The following is a 23,789-nucleotide window of genomic DNA, read 5'->3' on the forward strand; positions in this document are numbered from 1 at the left end:
AAGAGAGCTGGCTCAGGGAATATATCTAAAATGTACCTATTTATAGTATCTGTAGAAAAAGGCAGCAGAAACTAAGAAAACTAATGAGGTCTTAACATCATTTATGAATGTGTACACCAAAAGACACAGCCTGGGTAAAACTCAGTGTTTCTAATAAGAGACCAAAACTGATTAATAGTACAATAGGTTATCCTAAATGACTAACATTAATATGAGCTTCCCAAGAAAACAGTACATATTGAGAAGCAGTATGTACACATGTGAAACAGGCATTACACCTGCTACCTGGTATTACCTGGCCTAATTAGTCATCAAGTATGTCCTGAAGAGATTAATGACCTACAACACAAATTAATGACCCAAGCAGGTGAGTCCACCCAGCCCATCTTAAATGGCCACCAAGGAAACCACACTGAAGTTAGTGCCCACACTCATGATTTATTTTTTCCGTCCACCCATATACCTCATGATTATAAAGCATAAGTGTTCCATAAATTTTTTATTTTTTTTTAAGAAATGGTTTCAAGTCAGCCTCTTTAAGTCTGAGTTGATATGATATCGAAGGTAAAATATTCTGGTATGCCAGACACTATCTGTGTAAAATCTGCATTATTTTTCAACTTTCTGATTGTTTTAAATCATAGTAAAATTTTGTGAATTATCCAGTGTCATATTAAATATAATCAGAGATAATGCAGTATGGGGAAGTTTGAAAGGAAATAAAAAGTCTAGACTACAGTCAATGAATAAGAACTACCCTTCAAAATGTCACATACCATAAGAACCGATGTTGTTTGCAGAACGTCTACTAAGAAGGAGTGAAGTACCAAGGCCTCAACAGAACATACTGGTCAGTCCCCTGTATGTCTTTCCAGAGGTTACATTCACATCCACCCAAGGAGAAACCAGTATCTAAGGATAAAGAAAACTCAGCAAAAACACTTACTAGACTGCCAATTCCTCTGTCTTGCTTCATCGTAAAACTGACGCAGCACGAGAAAGTCAATAACATCTGGCATATCATGATATCTAAAAAAAAATAAGATGATTAAACTCCTTGTGTAGCAGGTTATATAGTCTAGAGCAACAATATCCAAATGAAATACAATGGGAACCACATAAGTAATTTTATAAATAAATGTTTATAAATAAAAAGAAACCCGTGAGCCTAATCTTAAGTGTATTATATTTAACCCAATAGATCCTAATATTGTTTCAGCATGTAATCAATACAAAATATTTTACATTCTTTTTCTTCACACCAGATTTTCACACTTCAGTGTGTATACTTCCATCACACTCAACCCTAATCAGCCACACTTCCAGCGCCCTGAGGTCCCACGTGGCTAATGGCTACCATCTGGCCAGCACAGGTCTAGAACATTATTAATTCTAACATCTTCTCAAAAACAAAAGCAGTAATTTCACATACAGGCCAGACTTCCCCACACATTTAAGTGGCATGGAAACATGTGTACGCCACGCCAGTGCCATGCCCAGCGGTGGCTGCTGCAGCGTCCCTGTCTTCCCTTCTAGCAGGGTCCCATCTATCAGAACTCGAACCCGCGCCTCGGGCTGCACACAGTGCTTGACTAGCTACCCTGCAGTTAAATAAAAAGAGCATGTGAACCAGCAAGAGGGAAAATCTAATTTAAATACTGCCATACAACGTAACACATACCTAAGAGAGAAAGACTTGTCCGTAAGCTTTCCAGTTGCAGGGTCTATGAATGCTAGTTTGAGGCAACAGAGCGTGGGGGGCCCGACCTCGTATCGTATTCCAACGATTTTGACCAATTCTTGATCCTGCAACAGATTTTTTTAAAGAATAATTAAAATAAATCAATTCCTCAAGATTCTAATTCTCTACATATGGCAAAATTAGTCAACTCAAAATTTAGGTTTCCAAACTAGCAGATAAGTTTAAGTAACTATTAATTACAATAATTTTTGCTAAAGTTTACCTTCGCACCTTTTTGAAAGCAGACATTTAATACCATTTCTCATATAAGAAATATATTCACTTTAGAAAATGTAATAATCCCACCTCATCCATGGCTTCGCTTTCTGCTGTTTCAGTTACCCGTGGGTCAACCACAGTCCAAAAATATTAAATAAAAAGTTCCAGAAATAAACAATTCGTAAGTTTTAAACTGTGCCCCACTCTGAGTAGCACGATGAAATGTCATGCTCCTCCACTCGGCCTCACTTGGGCTGCATCATCCCTCTGTCCAGCATATCCTCACCGTATAACGCACCGCCCATTAGGGGCCTTCTCCATGATCAGACTGACCACTGTTTAGGGACAGGGGAGCTGAAGTTTTTCTATATTATGCATGAGGTTGAACCTTTTCTTACAATTTGTATTTCTTCCCTTGAAAACTTGCACTGCTTTTTAAAATCTATTCTGGGTATGCACATTTTAAGATTACTGATCCATATTGCAAAGCTGCCTTCCTACGAAACTCAAACACACTTAGAATGTTGCATGTCAATCGGTCATATATGAAGACTGCCCACTGATAAACATTAAGTCTTCCTATTGGATCTTAAAAGCTTATGGGTAATAGCAGGTATGTTTTTAAATAGAAAATTAATGTAAAGACAGTAATGAAATATGCCTCCAGGTTTTTAAATGGATTTTTAAGTAATTTAATTATGTATGTGTTCAATGTTTAATAGAACCATCATCTTACCCTAAGGTCCATTTTTCTCCATGGCTCTTTGTTAGGGTTCAGCTCATAAATATTATTTCTTCTGACAGCTTCAATATAAGCTTCATGACCCTGTCGAAAATATATTACCTACAGAAGAATACATTGAAAAATAACAAATAAAAATAAACACTTAGGAGTCACATTCATTTTGTTTTATGTTCCATATCCAAGTCTCTGAATTGCATCGCTCTCACCTCATCGCCCATCTGCGGGACAAAAGGAGACCTTCGAAGGGCGGTGTCGGTTATCCAAACCGGAGGGTGAAATTCATACAGATGTTCCATGTTTGCCAGCTCCGCCGGAGTCACTCTCCGCAAACTCTGCCGAGGGGGAGAGAGTGGAGTTTAGAAGGACAGAAAAGAGCAGCGTGCACTCTCTGACTGAGAAACAAAAGGAACGTCACCATTCAGAACGACTTTACTGCAGGCCACCTAAGGATGAGTTGTTAACCACCACCCATGCTGGCTCCTAACACACACAGGGACACATCACTAGTCTGCATTTGGATCTACCCTGCACCTTCCTAGCATCTCCTGAATTTAACAGATTCTCCCTAACACTGAACATGCTGTGCAAGGGGGCTGATTTCCAACCCAAGTCCTCTTCAGTACACAGCCTGCTCTGCCCGAGACACCACTCTGAACCTCACCACAGACTGATCGTCACAGGCAACGTCCTCCTGATGTGAGGTTTTAAGGCTGGCCATTTTAAAATACAGCCAAAATTCTTTGATACTTGTCCACTTCAAAGTCTCCTCTGCTTGAGTATGGGCTCACCTTGCTTCTAACAAATAGAATAAAGTAAAAGTGACAATGCATGACGTTAAGACTAGGTAATAAAAAGCATAAGGGCGCACCCCTTGCTTACACTTTTGGATCACTAGTTCTGGGGAACACAGCGGCCGTGCTGGGAAGACACTCAAGCAGCCCCATGGAGAGGCTCATGCAGCAGGGAGCTGAAGTCACCAGCCCAAACCACAGGAGGGAGCGTCTAAGGTGACCACCCGGCCCCAGTCGAGCCCTCGGACAGCTTCGGCCCCAGCCCGCATGATCAGGTAACCTCAGACACCCAAATCCCCCAGCTCCCAAATACCTTTCCCGTCAAAACGTGAAGTACGTGTTTGTCACTTTGTGCAGCTAGGTTTTAGGGTGACATGTTACAAAGAAGTAAATAACTAATACAAAGACATGGCATTATTAAATAATGAGAGCTACATGCACGATAGGAGCACATGCGCTACACATATAAGGAAGGGGGTATTACAATTAGGAGGAAAGCATGACGATAGAACACAGCAAATGAAAACGAGAAACATGTCAATAACAGACAAAACAGGAAGGGAAGTGCCTTAAGATGCCCTGAAGTCTATTTGTGGTGTTGAAATTAACAGGAAAAATGCGTTAAGGTGGGATCCTGAGCAAAACAAACTTTCCCTTTAGGTTTCAGATTCAGCAAGGGTTAAGGCCCAAGTCCGACAGAGAACACATTAGAAGGAGAAGATTTAATAATAAAGTAGCTTTTCAAAAAAATAAGTTTACATGTTACATTTAACTCCTGATGACATAACACTGTGCATGAGAAAAAAAAAGGTTCCAGTTTCAAAAAGACTTTAAATATGGACAGGACACCTGTTATTTCTGAAAATGTACTTTTCCTACCTCTTTTCTGGGCTTATTTTCTTTCTTCCTCTTCTGTCTCCTTTTAGGAGGCGATAAATTCTCAGTAGACACTTCATCCTCCGAACTACTGCAAAATCGGGTAACACGCCGACGAGAAGAAGTCCTTAAAGGGGGCTGCAAATTGATGCCCGCATCAGCTGTCCAGTCAGAATATCGAGATGAAGAGTCACTGGAAAAGGAACAACATTTTCAGTTGTAGAGGAACCAGAAGCTAAGTCTTAAGAGGGGAGACAAGGAGGGGGAAAAGACCCCCAAGAAGCTTCAACTTAAACAATCTCCATCAACAAATCCTGAAATGATCAAAGATCATGAGAAAGAAGCCCTTACTGACACTGGGAATTAGGAAAGAATGGAAGCCCGAGGGATTTTTAAAAATAATAATATAAATGCGGTCTCATGGAAGACAACATCTAGAGGTGACTAACAATTCCCCTTTTAAAAAATAAAGTGTAGTTATGAAAACAGCAGCAGTCACACAGAACCATAAACAGCACCCCCTAAGTTAAAGGAGGTTCAGGGATAGACTGGGAATTTTAACTGGGCTGACAAACCATCAGTGAATACACTGAGAAGCCCGAGAAAGCACAGCCGCACCAAACAGAGGGCCAGAAGCTGGTCAGAGCTTCCTGCCTAGAGAGGCCCTTCCCCGGGTGTACCAGAAGCTCCGAGAGAGGCCCAGTCCTAGGCCACCCTGAGCAAAAGCAGAGCCCAAGGGAAAGCCAGACACGGGACCCTCGCCGCCCGCGATAAAGCACACTCCAACAAACACATTAGAAATGCTGCTCAAGAAAATTTAAGAGCATCTCCTTTGGATTATGAAATTCGAGGGAAGGTGAACTCGAGGACAATGACGAAGGAAAACGACGGCTCCCGGGCGCTGGGGGCGGAACAGAGAACGGCTGTCCAACGGGCGCCCAGTTCCAGCTGGGCAAGACAAAAGGTGCTGGAGACGGGGCGCACAGCACTGCCAATGCACTCAACTGTCCAGTGGAAAATGGCTTAGACGGTACATTTTATGTTAGGTAAGTTTTGTCACAATTTAAAAAAAAAATTGAGTAGACAAGTATTCTAAAAATCACTGCAGCTCTTATCACAATGGGATAAAAGGAGACAAGGCAGGAAGCGGGGGAGCACAGTCCGGTGGTGCAGACCAGCACGCTGTCGGTGGGGACAGGAGTGAGATTATTTGAGAGTCATATTTAGAAGGAAATGCTCTAGACGTGGTGATGGGCACATTGGGAAGAAAAAAGTACGTCTGGGTTTATGGCCTGCACATCTGTCAAAACAAAGTTGACATTTACCAAGATAAAAAATAGATGTTAACACCTTGGTCCAACAAAACCTGGACATCAGAAGTAAACAACGTTAAGCACTGCCTCTGAACCTGATGTGTCTTGTCTGTAGCTTCGCGGGCCAAGCAGCAGCGCTGGAGCGTAAGGACTTGTTATAACTGGGGCTCCTCAGCTCTCAACTGAACTGCTCTTTTAAAAACAAGGCACATTAAAAAAAAAAAGTAAACAACACACTTACAATAACTGGTAATGAAGGTAACAATGGTTTTCCCATACGTACGGTGGATACTACTCTCTGTAAGTGCAGCCCATGGCTACGTCGATGTTTTGAGTAAACATATTTTACACTCCTGGCTCAAATGTTTACAGTCAAATAAAGATACACAAAGTCTTTTCTATAGAAACGGCTGTTAATCCCGTTTTCTTCTCCTTTCAAATGTACTAAAAATTCAGTGTTAGCTGCTCACAGTTGCAAACCCTTGCATCCTGAATGCCATCCAAATACAGTTCAACCAAGGCTACAAATAAAATGCTTCAGAGGTCAAAACAATTAAAAACAGATGCCTTGAGCAACAACACAATCAATAAAATATACTTAAAAAAAAGAGAGAGTGATACCTTGAACTTTCACTATCACTTTCGCTTCTTCTATCACTTTTCCATTCCTCCTCTTCTTCAGAACAAGAACCTTCACTCTGGTCACAGGAAGTCTCCTGATTTGTGAGAAGGGAGAAATGAAATTAAAAAGCCTGATCTCCGAGTGAAGCCAATAAAGAGCTGGGCAAGGGCTCGGTGTCTGGACGCACGGCACCTCACCACCGCCCCACGGCCCGGCCCCGGGACCCAGCACGCCAGGCACCTGGTCACACTGGTCGGCCATCTTACACCTTTTGTGAGGGGGTGTCCATTAGATCTCCTGACAATTTTTCAATTCAGTTTTCTTACTGGTCAGTTTTAAGAATTTGTGGTGTATTTTGAGTCCAAGTCCTTGAGCAGATACGAGCGTCACGGCCGTTTTGCGGCCTGTCTTCTCATCCTCCTAACCGTGTCTTTCCCAGAGCAGCAGGTTTTAGTCTCCGTGAAGGGCCACTGGCCAAGTTTTCTTTCACGGGGTCATGCTTTTGGCATTCTATTATCTAAAAAGTCAGCACAGTACCTAGTATCGCCTAGATTTTATCATGCTAACTCCTAAAGATTTTATATTTTGTTTTATTAAGTTTATGACCCACTTTAGTTAATTTCTGAGTAAGTCTGTGTCTAGAGTCACTTCTTTTGCACGTGGATATCCAGCTGTTCCAACACCATTTGCAGAAAAGACTGCACTCTGTCCACTGAGTTGTCTTTGTTCTTTTGTTAAAGACTAGTTGACTGTATTTGTATTGATCTACTGCCAGATTCCCTATTCTGTCCCACTGGTCTATCTGTATATTCTTCAAGAATACCACACTGTCTTAAAAACAGGAGATTTATAGCAAGTCTTACTGTCAGGGAGTATCAGTCCTCCAATTTTCTTGTTCTTCACTATTCTGTTAGCTATACTAGGTCTTTTTCCTCTCCATATAAATTTTAGAATCATATCAATACCCACCAGATTATCTTGCTAGAATTTTCACTGGGATGGTAGGCTCTATAGATGAAGTTAGAAAGAACTGGTTTTTTTAATTGAAGTATAACTGGCATACATTACATTAATTTTAGGTATACAACATAATGATCTGGTATTTGTATATACTGCAAAATGATTACCAGAGTAAAGTCTAGCTGACATCCGTTACCATACAGAATTTCTCTTCCTGTGATGAGACCTTTTGAGTTTCACGCTTAGCAGCTTCCCCACACGCGGCACAGGGTTACTGCGGTCACTGCACTGCGCGGCAGCGCCCCTGACGGACGTACTCTGTAACTGCAAGTTTGGGCCTTTTGGTTCCTTTCACCCACGTCACCCGCTCTCATTCACTGTTGACGGGAACGCAAAACGGTACAGCCACTCCGGAGCGGCGTTCGGCAGTTTCACACAAATCGAAACAGACTTATACTATATGATCCAATAATCATGTTCTTTGGTACTTACACAAATGTACTGAATAATTTTGCCCACACAAAACCTGCACACCGATTTTTTAAAATTAATTTTAGAGAGGAAGGAAAGGGAGGGTGGGAAGGGAAGAGAAAGAGAAACCTCGACTTGCTGTTCCACCCACCCACGCACACGCCCTGCCCGGGGACCGAACCCGCAACCCCGGCATATTGGGACGGCACTGCAGCCCCCCGGCCAGGACCACACGTGGACGTGGACGGCAGTGTTACTCCTCACCGCTAAAACTTGGGAGCAACCAGCACGTCTGACAGTAGGTGAGCGGATAAATAAACTGGGAAACCTGGACAACGGGAGTATTGGCATGAAGAAGAAATGAACCATGGCGTCATGAAAAGACACAGAGGAAACATGTACTAGTGTCACTAGGAAGTAGCTAACCTGAAAAGGCTACATCTTGTATAATCTAATTACATGACATTCTGGAAAAGTCAAAACTATGGAAAGAATAAGTTCAGTGGTTACCAGTGGCTCAGGAGGGAGGATGGGATGCTTGAGTATACAGCACAGGGGGGTTTTAGGGCAGCGAAACTTTCCTGTATAATATTGTTCTGATAAGATACATCACGTTATGCATTTGTCAAGACCCACAGAACTTCACAACGGACCGCTCCCCAGAGTAAACGATGGAATTTGGTTCATGACAACGTATAAGAAGTGGTTTGGTTCATCAGCTGGAGCACAGGTACCACGCTAATTCAAGACACTGCTGACAGGAAGGACTGTGCAGGAAGCAAGGGAGTATATAAGAACTTGTACTTTCTGTGCAGTTTTTCTGTAAAACCTTAAACTTCTCGGAAACACCAAGTAAATTTTTTTTTAGAGGTTTTATTTATTTATTTTTAGAGAGAGAGGAAGGGAGGAGAAAGAGAGGAAGAGAAACAGCGATGTGTGGTTGCCTCCCAGAAGACCCCGACTGGGGACCTGGCCGGCAACCCAGGCCTGTGCCCTGCGTGGGAACTGAATCAGCGACCTTCGGCTCTCAGGCCGGCGCTCAACCTGCTGAGTGACGCCAGCCAGGGCATCAGGTATTTTTTGAAGTCACTACAGCAATGAAGGGGTCTCATCACATAAAACAAAATCATTTCCTAGGAGGGCAGGGGTGAGGGGTTGAGCAAACAAGAAAAAAAGAGAAAGAACGCATGGACAACGACAACAGTGTGGTGACCACGGGGACGGACAACAGTGTGGTGACGTGGGGGGAGGAAGGAGGTGGAAGAGGGTGCAAGGGAAGAGATGGTGATGGAAAAAAATCAAAATAAACCATTTAAATGAACAGTTCTGATAACAGCAGGTAACATTATTGGGTATTAGGTACTGTTTTAAGCACTTTACATGGTTAACTAAAACAATTCTCACAGCATCTCTGAGGATGGACGACTACCAATTCCCTTCACAGACATGGCAGAGGCACATACAGGTTAAAGGTTAAACAAGTTATCCAAGCAGAAGAATTTGGGTTTACACTCAAATGCTATGTTGACTGTCATCCTAATGCTTTATAAAGCAGTAAAATAAATTATTCATCCATATGGAACATTTCATTCTCCAAAACATCACTTATTAGAAAATATTAACATTCTAATATTAATTTTTAAATACGCTTTACCAAAAATACTGGTTTCCTAAGAAGAGTCAAATGAAGACCAGTGACTTAGATGTGATTATTAAAGTCAGTAAAATGGTCAGATATGGCAGCAAAAGCAACTGAGGGAAAAATAAACTGGACTCAATCAAATGTCAAACTTTTGTGCTTCAAAGAAACCATCGAAGAAGTGAAAAGGCAACTCTCACTGAATGACAGAAAAGATTTGCAAGTCATATACCTGATAAAGGACTTGTAGCCAAAATATCAAAAGAACTCTTACAGCAATTAAAAATAGACAAACTAAAAGAGGAACAACAGAGCTGAACAGAAATTTCTCCAAAGATACAAACGGAAAACAAGCACATGAAAACACCCTCGACATCGTCAGCCATTCGGGAAACGCAAGTCCCAGCCTCGGTGAGATCCCACGTCACACTCCCTGAGACGGCTACAACCAGGAAAGACGGTACAAGTGCTGACAACGACGAGGAGCAACTGGGACCCTCAGACAACAGCGACGGGAATATAAAATAGTGCGCCATTTTGGAAAAGTCTGGAAATTCCTCAACAGGCTGATAAACACAGGGTTGCCATATGACTCCTGCATAAACACCAAAATGAACTAAAAATGTATGTCCAAACAAAAGCCCAGGCACGAGTGACAACAAGCAGTACTGCTCATTAATAGCCCAAAAGTGGAAATAATACCTATGTCCATCAGCTGACGAGTGAATAATCAAAATGTGGTATGTTCATATACTGGGTAATGAAAAAATCAAGTCTTCATACATGCTACACATGAATCCACCTTTAAAATATTACACCAAGTGGAAAATCCAGTCACAAAATGATATACTCTTCCCCTCAAATGCAATGCCCAAAAGAGGCAAATACATAGAGACAGAAGTAGATTAGTGGTTGCCAGGGGCTGTGGGGTGATGGAAATGAGGAGCTGACTAAAAACGGACAGAGGGCTTCTTCTTAGAGGTGATAAAAGGATTTTGAAATTAAACAGTAGTGCTAATGGCAGTTCTGTGAATGTACAAAAACCACTGGGTGGTTTACTAGTAGAGTGAGTATCTCAACAAAGCTGTGCATAATTTTTATTAAAACCCGCAATGCGAAATTTCATCTCAACCTCTACAGAATACTATATTTTCACATAATTTCAGAGCAGTTAGAGAAATTACTTAAAGGTTATTTTATGTATTTTAAAGTTACAAAACTCACATGTCTTATAGAGCTTGAAGATTCATTTCCAGAAGATAACTCAATTCGTCCAACATTTCTTCTGCTGTAATTTGGATATTTACGCCTACATGTCCTCTGCCTAGACTGTGACATCAAAACCACCGAATCAGACTGCAACATAAAGAAATATGCAGATGAAAATCAACACCAAAATAAGTACAGAGTCCCTCTCTGTATCGCAGTTCACTTATAGTGGCCTCACTGTATCGCAGGATTTTAAAAAATATTTTATTTAATTATTTATCATGGATTTTTCGCTATATCATGGGATTTTGCAGTACTGTATACACATGTTGTTAAAGTTACGTAGGTTTAAGAGTGCAGAATATGTTTAAGAACATAAGTAGTACTTATAAAAAGTGTGGAAAAGGTTAATAAGGGAGTGGGGATGGTTTATAAGTGTGTGGGAAGGGTTTATAAAGCCTTAAAATATATATAAATACTAAAATAAATGTAAGGTTCCTACTTCGCAGATTTTCACCTGTCACGGGGGCGTCTAGAACGTGATACCCACGGTAAGTGAGGGAATACTGTACAATCTTAAACAACAAAATGGGCATTCTACCAAATTCCCAAAACAGTTTAATGCAAAAAATATAAATAATAATAGTTGAAAAAAATAAAATATTCTTTAATGGATTTTATTTTTCCCATATGCTATTAAATCAACCTTGGTATTTTTACTTTTAAGATACTTGGAAGCGATGGCTAAATTAGGCACATCAGATTAGTGTTTTCCAAATAAAACTGTAAGTTAATTGTTACACCATGATGCGATAATCACCCAAAAAGTTTATCACTTTAGAAATATATACCTGAGAAGTGAATACATATAATATGATGCAGTAACTACCTTAAGAAAAATATCACTATATGTATATAGAGGTACAGAGAAATATCAGAAATTATCCCCAAATATTAATCCTAGTTATTTCCAGGCTTTAGATTTTTGGATGGTTTGTTGTTTGTAAATTCTGCTTGAATTTTGAAAATATCATATTTTTATCAAAGCAAAATAATTACTCTTTAAAATTCAGCCCAATAAAACTACCACTCAGAAGAGTAAGTAATCTGTCAAAAGATATACATACATATATATTTTTTAATCAGTTCGAGGGCATTATATACCTAACAAAGCTATGAAAACTTAAGACAATAACCCCAAACACTAAAGCCCATCCTTGTGATTAATTCAGAGAAAATGCTGCAAATATCCAACCAGTTTTCACCAATTTTGTAGCACTAACCTTACATACATTTTGTGTATCTTCCATGAACTCAATATTAATGCTGTTCATGTGATGTTCAAGAAACTATACAGAGAAATTAAATACTAGGGAATAAGATTTTCTTGAGTTTGGAGGATTACTAAGCATTGTAACATCTAAAAATATTTATAAATGCATAATTCGGATAAACTTCAGAAATAGACGATGCTAACCAACAGGTTTAGAAGTAAAATAATTAGTTACCTACAGAAGGAAGGGAGTGTGGTGATTGGGAATGGACACAAAATGCTTTTAAAGGGCTAGTTCTAGTTCTTGACCTCAGTGGTCATTAGACAGCAATTTTCTGGAATCTGTTAGCACGACCAGGCATCAGCGACTTTCCTCGGGTTTTCAAACTCTCACTCCTTCCTAACGGCTGTACAACCTACGTCTACTATCTCAAATCCCGAACAGAAGGCTTTAAGTAAGATATATTATTCTATTTCAGGTGAAAATTACCAATATTCTCACTGAAAAGAAAATCATAAATTTCAGTCTTATTTCTAATTGCCTCGTTCCTAAGAAAAACAGAATTTAGGTTACCTTTTGTGAGAGCTGAACAGTCTTCTTTTTTCTCCCAATTACATAAAGATTTCTTTCCTCTTCACCTTTCTCTATTCTGAAGTCTTCCAACTTCCTACAAATGTAATGATCCAGTTATGTTAGTTACTAAATTGATGGATAAGTAGAGGATACTAACAGGAAAAAGTAATCATTATGTTCTAGAAATCATAAGTTTATATACTTTTTAAATTAATATAGGAAATACCTAAAGTTATTGCAAAACTTAAGTCAAGCTATACTTTATATTAGAAATTTAATAGGAATATAAATAAAACCTCAGCAACAGCTAGGAAATCCTATTTTTCATATTTTACACAGAAACGGCTGTTTGTATTTTGATCGGTCCTATTAGGACCAACTCAAACAGAATCTCTCAAATTAGCTACTCAAAATGTCCCTGTAATTATCCAAGATTGCAATTCCTTTCTCTAACAAATGGACAGGAGCAGAATTCTCCTCCAAACTATTGAAAATGCATGTTTTTTAAATTGCAGAAAACCAAAATAGCAATGTTACTACTTCTCCTAATTATCTATAGTTTACTTACATGATACAAAAGAAACATTACAATGCTACTCTGACCAATGTCAAAGCAGGGGACCTTCCACCACGAGGGAGGTCCTGACCATCATCGTTCTCCTTCCCCACAGTAGAGAATGATGGATGTGCTCACTCTCCAGTCTGAACGTTACTGAAAACGCACAGCTTTGTTTTTGTTCACTTTCAAACCCCACCAGAAAAGATTCAAAACTGACATCATGGCCATGCTCCAAGATGTAACTAGACACTCCAATAGTGTAAGCATAAATGCTGTAAGGGCAAAAACTGATTTCTAAGGAAATCTCTCTTTTCTCAAGGTCCATCTGCAGCCCACGCTCAGATTACAGGGATACATTATTCTAGCCACAGGGAAATTCTAAATTAGATTCAACCCTTCTCAAGCTGTCAATTTCACCACTTTTATGTGTACTTAATTATATGAGGTTTTTCATTTGCTGCCAAATGAAATTCTACCCCGTATCTGTTTTGACAAAACACTATATACCATTCATTCTAAATCAATAAAACAAAGGAACACTCTAGCCTTCAAAAGTTCATCTTTGAATGCAATTCCATGCCTGAAGAATTGTTAATATCACTCAGCTAAGAAAAGTGATATTATAAAAGATTGCAGAGTGAACAAAATTTCTTTCTTATTGGATAAAGACAAACTATATGCCTGAACTCTAGCCCCAAACAGAATTTCTCTGCTAGGAAGCAGCACAATGTGCTCATCTTTCTGCACAGCAGGGTTATCTATCTTCTCACACTTTTATCTATTACCTGAATTATTCGGTATGGATACAAACTACTTTTATAGGCAGAAAACAAATGTTCAGTTCCTCTTGATCCTACCAAACGACGCTGATATTATGTAAAAGCGCCACTGAGCTCCGCGGTAAGGACTGTTGTCAAGGGCACTGGCCACCACCCAATCACAGCGTGTCCTTCCCAACGCTCGTGCATGTGTTGGAAGACAGCTGGACAAAAAGCAACACTCTTCTCTGAAACAGTTAACTTGGGGCAGACAGCTAACTCGCTGACTCAAAATCCACTCATCCCTCCTTCCTTAGGTACAGAATCTCCGTTTTTACGGAGGCTCTTTGTTGCCCTAACTGGAAACTACCACCTAGCCTCTTCTGTTACTCAGTATGGCCATACGACAACATTCTGGTCAACGAGTTAAAAGCAGAAATGCCACGTGCGGTCACTAAGGCTGCTTAGTAAAGGAATGTCCATTTTGCCTCTCCTCTCCTCTCGCTTCTTCTGGTCTAAATCTCAGCCTCCATCACAAATGCTATCTGGGGCGTGAGCTGACCTCAAGATTAAAAGCCACATCCTAAGATGGAGATCAGAAACAGAGGAAACTAAGTCCCCAATAAACTAGAACCATGATTCCAGCCTTAAGCTATTTCCAGTCTTCATTTATGTTAAGAGAACAAATGCTTGTTTATTATTTTAGGAATTAACTCTTCAGGTCTTTCACTCCTGACACCTGTTTCCTTCCCATGGTTTTGACAAGAAGTATCCCAAAATGACAATTCCGGTTCTGATGACCATAAAACTCAGACACAACTGTAAGGCTCAATTACAGCATTCTACGTACACGATGGTGATTTGCTGTATTCTCATCCTAATTTCAAATTTTGCTTTTCACTATTTTATTGTGTCCTTTAAATATTCTCAAATTCACTGTACAAGTTCTAAGTATTATCCAGTACAGGAGTCCCTCTCTATATCGCGGTTCACTTATGGCGGCCTCACTGTATTGCGGGGTTTTTAAAAATATTGTATTTAATTATTTATCATGGATTTCTCGCTATATCACGGGATTTTGCAGTACTTTATATGCATGTTGTTAAAGTGACGTAGGTTTAAGAGTGTTAAGATTCCTACTTCGCAGGGGGGTCTGGAACATAATACCCGCGATAAGTGAACTGTATTACTCCACCAATCACTGAAACTCTTCTTGCTAAACACATGAAGAAAACACTTTTTCAAAATTATCTTCAATGTATTAGTTATTATGAATCACAAATATGACAGAATACTGAAAGATTTTAAATATTAATGAAAAACAGTATTTTGCTGCCTCCATTTTGACAACTCAGCAAGAAAGACCCTGCCCCATTTTGACAACTCAGTAGAGCAAGAAAGACCCTGCCCAGGCTATAATTATGAGAGATTATTTCCCAAGAAAAGAAAACGGGGCTCCATAAGAGAAAAGACTAATTCCAGGTCTAGGTCAAGACAGTCACAAGGACAAACCTATAACATCTTGGCATGCCTAACAGCAAGGACACAGTGGAAGGCCACTACAATCAGGTTTCAGGACTCGGAAGCCAAATTGAAGAGGCCCATCCTGGTCAGAGAGGGGACAACTTAAATATCAATAAGGAATATTAGAAATAAGCTAAATCACAGCAGTGTGATTTATACAGTGAAACACACACACACACAAATTGGGTCATTACTGAAAGATAACAGAGAATAAATCTTCAAGGCAAATAAAGCAAGTAATCTGAGCGTCTAGCCTGTCTTTTATATACCAATTCTACTACTGAATAATCAAATGTTAGATTTGGAAAAATTTATATTTTAGAAATATCTAAGGTAATAAATAAAGACTTCATAGAGTTGATATATCACCACTTAATAATCCTAATGAATTAATGTCTAAGCAGTGAGCACCAATGCCTGTTAGAATCACAAAAAAGAGAGATTTTAAGAGCCTTCTGACAAAATTATTACTATTGTACAAATGAAATAGGTCTTACAAAAGACTAAAAACATTTGATATCTGAGACAGTTTGAAATGTAAACACTGACTAGATATTTGACTCTATTGGAGAATTGTTATTTTTTAAATATAATAATGGCTATATAGTTACAGTTAGGGCAATTCCTTATCATTTAAAATACATGCTCACGTGCTTTGGACAAAAAGATATACATGAAATGAGGTGGGTTATAAAAAAATTTACCGTAGTAAAGAGTTAGAGAACAAGTTTGACATTTTCTTACCACAATTAAAATAGATTCAATCCAATTACTAAAATATATTTATATGATTATTTTTGTATTACTAATGGGTTAAGGTACGTAAATAATCGTACAGGTACATTCTCACAGATACAAACAACGTAAGGAGATACCCTAGAACAAACCTAAACGTGCCCAGCGGTACCTCTGGCACAACCACTCTTCGCTTCCAGGCCTGCAGGTCCCGCTCGGTAGCGATCTGACTGCGGGGAGCGTTCTGGTGCATCTGACGAACCCCTTCAACTTGTCCACTACGACGCAGACCAATATTTGGAGGGGACTGGATATCTAAGCTTAGTCTTCTAAAACCTAGGGGAAAATTGTCAGGAAATTATTCTAAAACAAAGTTCACTCTGTATGTATTTAACATGTAATAAGCAGATTACGCGCCTTCTGAGATACAAACCAAAAATAAAAATCTACAGAAAAACATCTGGAAAAAAGAATCTTCGTGTGATTGAAATCAAAACGTGGGATAAAGTACAGGCATTAACTATTAATCTCAATTTCCATTTTTACCAGACGCTCTGATACTTTTTCATGCACAGGCATCTACTGTAACATTGAAGTTGCATTCCTAAAAGCCTTGCCTCTTCAAAAACGCACATCGAAAACACCCTTTCGGGACAATCAGCTCTGAGGACAGACGCCTGCAACCGCGGTGGCTTTATGACAAGAGCTCTAACAGCGTTAACTGAGCCACAGAGGCAGCCCGAGCCTCTCAGGCAGGCTGCAGCCAGTGGGCATTAGAAATTCACAGAACTGCCACGCGGCGGAACGCTGACAGCGCTTGAACCGATGCTGCATGGGTGGGCGGACAGGGCGACACAGACGACAGTGCGCCCCGAGCCTGCGCACAGCTGGGGCGGGTGCTGGAGGCAAGGCAGCCTCCCGGGAGCTGGAAGCCACAGAAGGTGGAGGCGGGTCTGCAGCTTGTCTGGGGGAGGAGGGAGCCCCAGACAAGTGCTTGTTTTCTTAAAGCACGGGGGCAAGGGCACCTGCTACAAGTGCAACAGGGAAACGGGGGCTACAGCCCTTCCTGCGGGAGGCTACGAAATTCTACCCATGCCACACCAGCTCTTCCCGCCTGGGCTAAGATCCGCATGAGTAAAAGCCAACTTGCATTAAGATGCTTCACCTACTAAAAATGACATTAAACGTTTCTACTAACATGTATTGATGTTTAAGAAGAAATGTTTGAAGAGACTAAAAATATATTCTAGAACCTCCAGTCAAATCGGGGGCACAGGCAAACACGGCTCACCTCCTCGCGCCACCACATCAGAACGGCAACTCAACGACAGAACCACCGTCACTCACAACCCTGAAACGGAGGGGAATGGACGTCCTACACCACGGAATTAAGGAACAAACTACTTCGAGACGGTGGGGGGTGGGGGGGACACGGAACGGGCTGACCCTACACACGTGGCACAGGGAATCCAGAGGGGGATCTCAGGAGTGAAGGGTCCAGCTGCCGCCCGGCCCCCCAGCCCAGGGTTCCAGTGTCGAGAAGAGAAGTCCCGTAACTTCTGTCTGCAGAAACCAGCGGGGGCTGAGGCTGTGGAAGACAGAACCTGATGGAGTCCCAGGCACTTCCTCTTAAAGGGCCCACGCACAGACCAACTCAGACTCACCCCCTCTGAGCGCCGCACTGGGCAGCAGCTGGAACGGCCCCAGAGACCGATGGGGAGGATCGGAATTGCCTGGCATCTCGGCAAGAGCTGGGGCAGCTTTCTCCCTGACGGAAGTGCTGCCAGAGGCCACTGCTCACTTCACTCCAGAGCCCGCAGGCAGACGCCATATCTGAGTCTTGTCTCACACGTTGGTCTCACCCTGGTGATTCCATGAGGTCCTGCCCCCCACCCAACTTTTGGGCCCACCTGAACTCTTTCCAGTGGCTCTTCTATGCAAATAGCTTGTTTTGGCCCATGCTTCAGATTGTCCTAAATTCTCTCCAACAAGCAGCACCTGGCTTCAGGGAGCCCCATACCTCTTGCTAAGTGGCCCCAGGCCCAGCACTAGCAGCAGCCAGCCTTGGTTCACAGCTTGGCCTCGCCTGGGCACCTCCAAGCCCAGACAAGTGGCAGCCATCCGCTGATCGCTTTGTAGCTTATGCTGTGTGACCCTGGACAAAACATAGGCAGTGGATGACCTTGAACATGCCAACAGCAATTGAGATTCAACTACAACAAGAGGGTGTACACAGCCCACACGAAGGGTGCACCTCGAGTACCCAACTTGGGTAAGAGGGGAGGCTGTGCCACTGGACCCTATAGGACACCTACGACATGAGGCCACTCTACCAAGCCTGGGAGATGTAGCAGCTCTTCCTAATACATAGAAGCAAACACAGGGAGGCTGCCAAAATGAGGAGACAAAGAAACACGGCCCAAATGAAAGAACAGATCAGAACCCCACAAAAAGAACTAAACAAAATGGAGACACACAACTTACTAGATGCAGAGTTCAAAACACTGGTTATAAGGATTTTCAATGAACTCAGTGAGAACTTCAACAGCATAAAAAAGACCCAGTCAGGAATGAAGAATACACTAATTAAAATAAAGAACAACATAGAGGGAATCAACAGTAGAGTGGATGAAGCCGAGAATCAAGTCAGAGATTTGGAATATAAGGAAGCAAAAAGCAACCAATCAGAAAAGCAAGAAAAAAAAAAAAAGGAATCCAAATAAATGAAAGAAGTGTAAGGAACCTCTGGGACAACTTCAAGCATACCAACACTCACAGCCAGGCCTAGCAGGACTTGCATACTCCAATGCCATCTCCACTGAGATTACCCGGGTGCAACGAACGACTACCTGTCTTTGGGGCAGCCTGATTTTTATACCATGTTGTTCTTTTCAGTAAAGGCAATTTGTCAAATATTTAAGTCAATGTTTTACAAAACTTCTTAAATGGGTAAGATCATAGATAAAATATTCCCACTGATACTTTCCTCCTAGAGATGAAATCAAAATTCAAAATAATGCATAATAATATATAATAATACAGATACGTGACAATATAGGATTAAACTACCCAGATAACTTCATATAAGAAATATAGTATATGCTATAAAATAACTTTCAAGAAAAAAAAGAAAATACGGTCCAAAGAAATATTCAACCTCATTAGTGATTTTTTTTTATTTCAAATTATGACCGCATTACCATTTGACACCCATCTGAATGGCAAAAATCAAGAAAGCCACCCAATGTGGGAGAAGAGAACCAACAGCCCCCTTTATGTATCGTGCAACCACTGGACAACAGTGTGGCATAGTATGCCCACACCCCACAATCTCAGTCAGAGATTAATGGTTAAGAGAAAATCTTTCAAATGTATACAAGATCCACACAAGTCTATTAATGTTATTTCTCTTCATGATTAGCAAAATCTCAAAAGACCATCGAGAGAATGAATAAATAAATCCACATAATATTCATCCAATGGAGTAATACACAACAGTCAACCTGAACCTGAGGAGACAGTGGAGCCATCTTAACCCTTTGAATGCCATGCGTAATTCAAAATTTGGATCAATATGAGAAAAAAATTATATCAATATATAACGTGAGGTACAAAAAAAAGCGACTGTTCAAAGCGATTTCTTTGAAATGAATTATTTTGCCATTACAAAATAAAAACTGAAAGAGTCTACATAAAAGAAAGAGCAAATTCACCAACAGACAAGTAGAAACAATGGCCAACAAAGAAGGCACTGAAATTCACGGCCAAGGGGCCATGCACGTATGGAATGATACGGTATCATCTTTGCGGCACTGCGGGGAGTTTATGGCATTTGATAGATTTCTCGAAGCTTCCCTAATCTTCCAAAGACATTTATCTTTCCCAGAGTGGGTTTCCACTTGCATAACAATTGCTAGTCTCCTCCAGATTATTTCTACTACCAATGTGATTACTACTACATTCTAACAACAAGTACTTGGCCCTGAAAATTCCCTTCAAGCCTTCTGACTCACAAAACACAGCCAGCGCTCTACCCAATTCAGTTTTTTTTTTTAAATCCTCATTCAAGGACATTTTTTCTATTGCTTTTAGAGAGAGAGGAAGGGAGAGAGAGAATCACCTACTCAAGAGAGAAGCATCAACTGGTTGCCTCCCGGAGGCTCCAGGGTGGGAATCGGCACCAGAACTGGGGATAGTTCACATCCAGGGGTTGCACGTGCCCACACCCAGACCAGGGATTGAACCCACCACCTAGGTGTGCACCCTGACTGGGATAAAAACCCGCAACCTTTTCATTATGGGATGATGCTCCAACCAGCTGAGCCACACTAGCGAGGGCCCAATTCAGTTTTTTAAAAAATTATAAATGCTTAAAGCAAGGAAAACCTGTAACTCTGGTTTTCCTTCATAAAACCTTTCATATAGTACTTGAAAATCAAATGGCCCATTTTTTGGCACATCAACCTTACATATAATAAAGCTACCTCCAAACTAATACTTAAATTGTAAAAACGCACTGCCTACTCGAAGTTTTTTTCACACAACATGTAACTGACGACGACTTCATTTACCCTTCAATTTCATTCCAGCCGTATTTAGGCAAGACACCTCACAGATGTTCTTACCTCTCCGTGGTGTTTCCTCCCCATTTAGAGGTCCACTGGGACTAGGATCCTGACCAGCTCCCATTCTCTGATCTTGCTGCTGCTGCAACTCTCTTATCATTCCATCAAGAACACTGGGTTCTGGGCTTCCTTCAACATTATCATTAGTTTGTAGGCTTATAATTTGTTCAATTACCTCTCCATCACCTGCAAATTCAATGAATGAAGATAGAATCATAATCTAAACAAGAAAATAACTTTCAAGAGACTACAATTAAAATTACTTAGCAACTGTCAGTATTTCTATTAAAAAAATAATTAAAGAGCTTTCCTTTATAGAGTAATAAATGGCACAGAAATATTAGCAGAGCCTTTGAAATCTCAGCAAGTGAGCACATGAAAACACATTTTAGTGAAAGCTTTATTTTGCTAGTTCATATTAACACCCCTCATTTATACAAAATTATGTTTCATTAAAATTTTATTGCCCAAGGTCCCCCTCTCACTAGAACACAGCAACAATGTGTGATATATGATGTAAAAAAGAGCAGTGGCATTTCTTCTCTGCTGTTTTAAAAGCCTTTTTAAAAGGAGGGAGTAATACCTTTTTGGCCTTCAACCACGGACTCTGACTCTCCCCCTGCTCCAGGCCTGCTTCTCTCTCTCTCTCTCTCCCCCACCCCCCTCTCCACCCCTCCACCCCCCACCCATCCCTCCCTCCTTCCCAGATACGCTTTTAGCATAGCCTGTACCCATAATTCTTACTTCAAGTACAAAATCAGATTTTTAAAAGTGACTTTGCTTCTTTATTTTTCAAATAACGCATTTTCAAAGGTCTTTGATGGATTCAGAATAAGTGTTAATAAAAAGTGATCAATGGTTGTGGATCTGAAAATATATCAAAACATAACCGTTTTTGTGGAAAGGATGCCTTACACAGCCCCGCACCATAAAAAGCATCTTCTTTGAACATAATATATAACACAGACCAACCCCTTCCCAACTTTTAAACAGAAACCTAACTGAATTTAGTAGAGGTGAGCAAAAGGAATGCAAAGATTTAATTCCCTTTCATATGAAAGATCCAGAAACTAAAAAATCTCATATACTACATCAACAAAAAAATCCTTCCTTCCTGCTGAGTTAATCCCCTTATAGCTCACTGATAACACTTCCCATTTTACCATGGGACTCAATGAAGGACTTACAAGAACTGAATGTCATTAATTATCTCAGAAGGAAAACTCTGACTCCAAAAAACCTCCGCTGCCTTGCGGCATACCTCTTCAGGGGAAAGGCTAAGGGAGTAAACCCCGACAGAAAATCCGGAGCCGGAGTCCCTAAGGCGGTTTGACGCTGTAGTCAACACCGGCAACTCCTGCGGCGCACCTGAAGCCAAGCTGTATTGACTCCGTCTTTCCCTTGGACCCTTCAGCTGTGAAAGAGAGGGGGGATCTGCTGCATGGGCAACAGCAGACCCTCCATATCACCCTGCCCAGGCTCTGTAGCTTCAGCTTCACTGGAGAGGACACTCCAGCGTCATCACAAGATGTCGATTCAACACGGGAGGAGACAGATACCGTGTCACTCCCGAGTCGGACTGCACAGCCATTCTCGGTGGTGCAGATAGACTCTTAAGAAGCTACACCATCGTCTCTCGAGACGGACGGCTGCCGATACTAGAATTTTTTGATCACTCACAGAAAATGAACTAAGAAGGCTGGAAGTGGAGCCCTCATCTAAAACGATAAAAAGACTTTACTTAGGAGTGGGTGAACGGGAGGTCGGGGAGAAGCGGGCACATCGTAAGATCCCCAAGGAACACAACATGGAACCAAAGAGAAAACGGTAGAAAAGATGACTTCTGATCCTCCCCCTCCTCCTCCCAAAACCCTGAGTCTATACACCTTTTCTTCTACAGTACAAAATATTTAAATGTAACTTGGCAAATATCATCTGAATGGTAACTGTTTCTATTTGGCATAATGCAGTCACTATTCAAATATTAAAGAAGGGTTCCACCCATGAAGGCTTATTAAGTACTACAGGAGCTACCCTTCCATGATAAACTATTGTAACAATGGTTTAAAAATACAGGAAACAAGAGCTTTCAGACCCGGCAAGGCTGTGATTCCTGAGAACAGTCAAACCAATGGCAGTCCAGCCTTTTGATGCTCCAGAAAGAAGCCTGGAAGCCATTTCCGGCTGCAAAACAAAGACAGGGAAGCCAAGTGGCATCCGAAAGTCTGAGTTCAGACAGGGATCAGAGTTTGGGGGGGTGAGGGGGGCTGGAGTATGCAGAGCTGAATATTCAGAGTGAATACAGAGAGAGCTCAGAGATATACAGCAAGGGCCACTCCACTCTTTGATTAATGAATGGTAAGTGCATGCATCTGGTAAAAGCCCACCATGCTGGGGGGAAACCACACAGGAAAAAGCCGTGTGTCAAAACAAACCAACAGAGCTCTCCCAAAGCTGCAAACAGCCCACGCGCCCACCAGCCGAACAGACTTCAGAGCACGCAGCAGGACTGCTTTTTGCACACTTCTAATTTTAACACTCAGAATATGTAAAAATGTGTGTTCAAGGCAGTGACGAATGCAGGGACTGCCAGCAGCCTGGCGACACGCCCTTGATCTGTGTGTGTTAAGGTGCCAGAAGTTTACCCACCATTGCTTCTAGACCATCAGTGCCAAAGCCAACACTGTAACAAAGGCAAATATTTCCTTATCATTGCAAAGATGGTTGTGACCTTGAAGACCCCATAAAAGGTCGTGGATAAAACCATGGGCCTGGAAACCACACACTGACAATTCGTGGCCTATAGGAACAAGACAGGGCGCTCTGTACCGTTTCCTGGCTGGAGCTGAAACACCAAAGAGGTTTCGCCAGAGCAGAGCAGAGCAGGGCAGAGCAGACCTGCACAGGGCAGACCAGGGAGGAGTACATCGGATTCGACCAGTTGGAGAGAACCAGGCGCGGCCCCGCCGGCTGGGCTGCATCACTACTGGGCTGTTCCACAGTCAGGATGCCCTCACAGCTGAGCTGTAGCACAACTAAACTACCGTATTTTACACTGAACAAAGTGTCCTTTAAAAAAATAAATAAGACAAACAGGTATTGCTACTAAAATATTAGCGAAGATGGTATGAAACACTAAAAAAAATCAAAGCAAG

At 41.3% G+C, this 23,789-nt stretch overlaps 1 protein-coding gene and 1 non-coding gene across 2 annotated transcripts in view; one reads left to right on the forward strand and one right to left on the reverse strand.

The window, feature by feature from the left end:
• Positions 1-23,789, reverse strand: part of BRWD1 (bromodomain and WD repeat domain containing 1) — an 88,607-nt gene that overhangs the window by 31,194 nt on the left and 33,624 nt on the right. Inside the window, exons 18-27 of the mRNA XM_090271770.1 lie at positions 20,635-20,820; positions 16,162-16,345; positions 12,434-12,527; positions 10,602-10,733; positions 6,307-6,401; positions 4,376-4,565; positions 2,912-3,037; positions 2,697-2,804; positions 1,682-1,806; positions 947-1,029 (exon numbers count right to left, since the gene is read on the reverse strand). Of these exons, the coding sequence (XP_090127896.1) occupies positions 947-1,029; positions 1,682-1,806; positions 2,697-2,804; positions 2,912-3,037; positions 4,376-4,565; positions 6,307-6,401; positions 10,602-10,733; positions 12,434-12,527; positions 16,162-16,345; positions 20,635-20,820 (1,323 nt within the window). The remainder of the gene's footprint in view (positions 1-946; positions 1,030-1,681; positions 1,807-2,696; positions 2,805-2,911; positions 3,038-4,375; positions 4,566-6,306; positions 6,402-10,601; positions 10,734-12,433; positions 12,528-16,161; positions 16,346-20,634; positions 20,821-23,789) is intronic.
• On the forward strand, positions 5,764-5,899 carry LOC150020554 (small nucleolar RNA SNORA50). The gene has a single exon (XR_016513696.1). It is a non-coding gene; the product is annotated as a small nucleolar RNA SNORA50 (small nucleolar RNA).

Source organism: Furipterus horrens, unplaced genomic scaffold, assembly GCF_987537825.1.
Source record: "Furipterus horrens unplaced genomic scaffold, mFurHor1.1.pri manual_scaffold_1, whole genome shotgun sequence".
NCBI lineage: Eukaryota > Metazoa > Chordata > Mammalia > Chiroptera > Furipteridae > Furipterus > Furipterus horrens.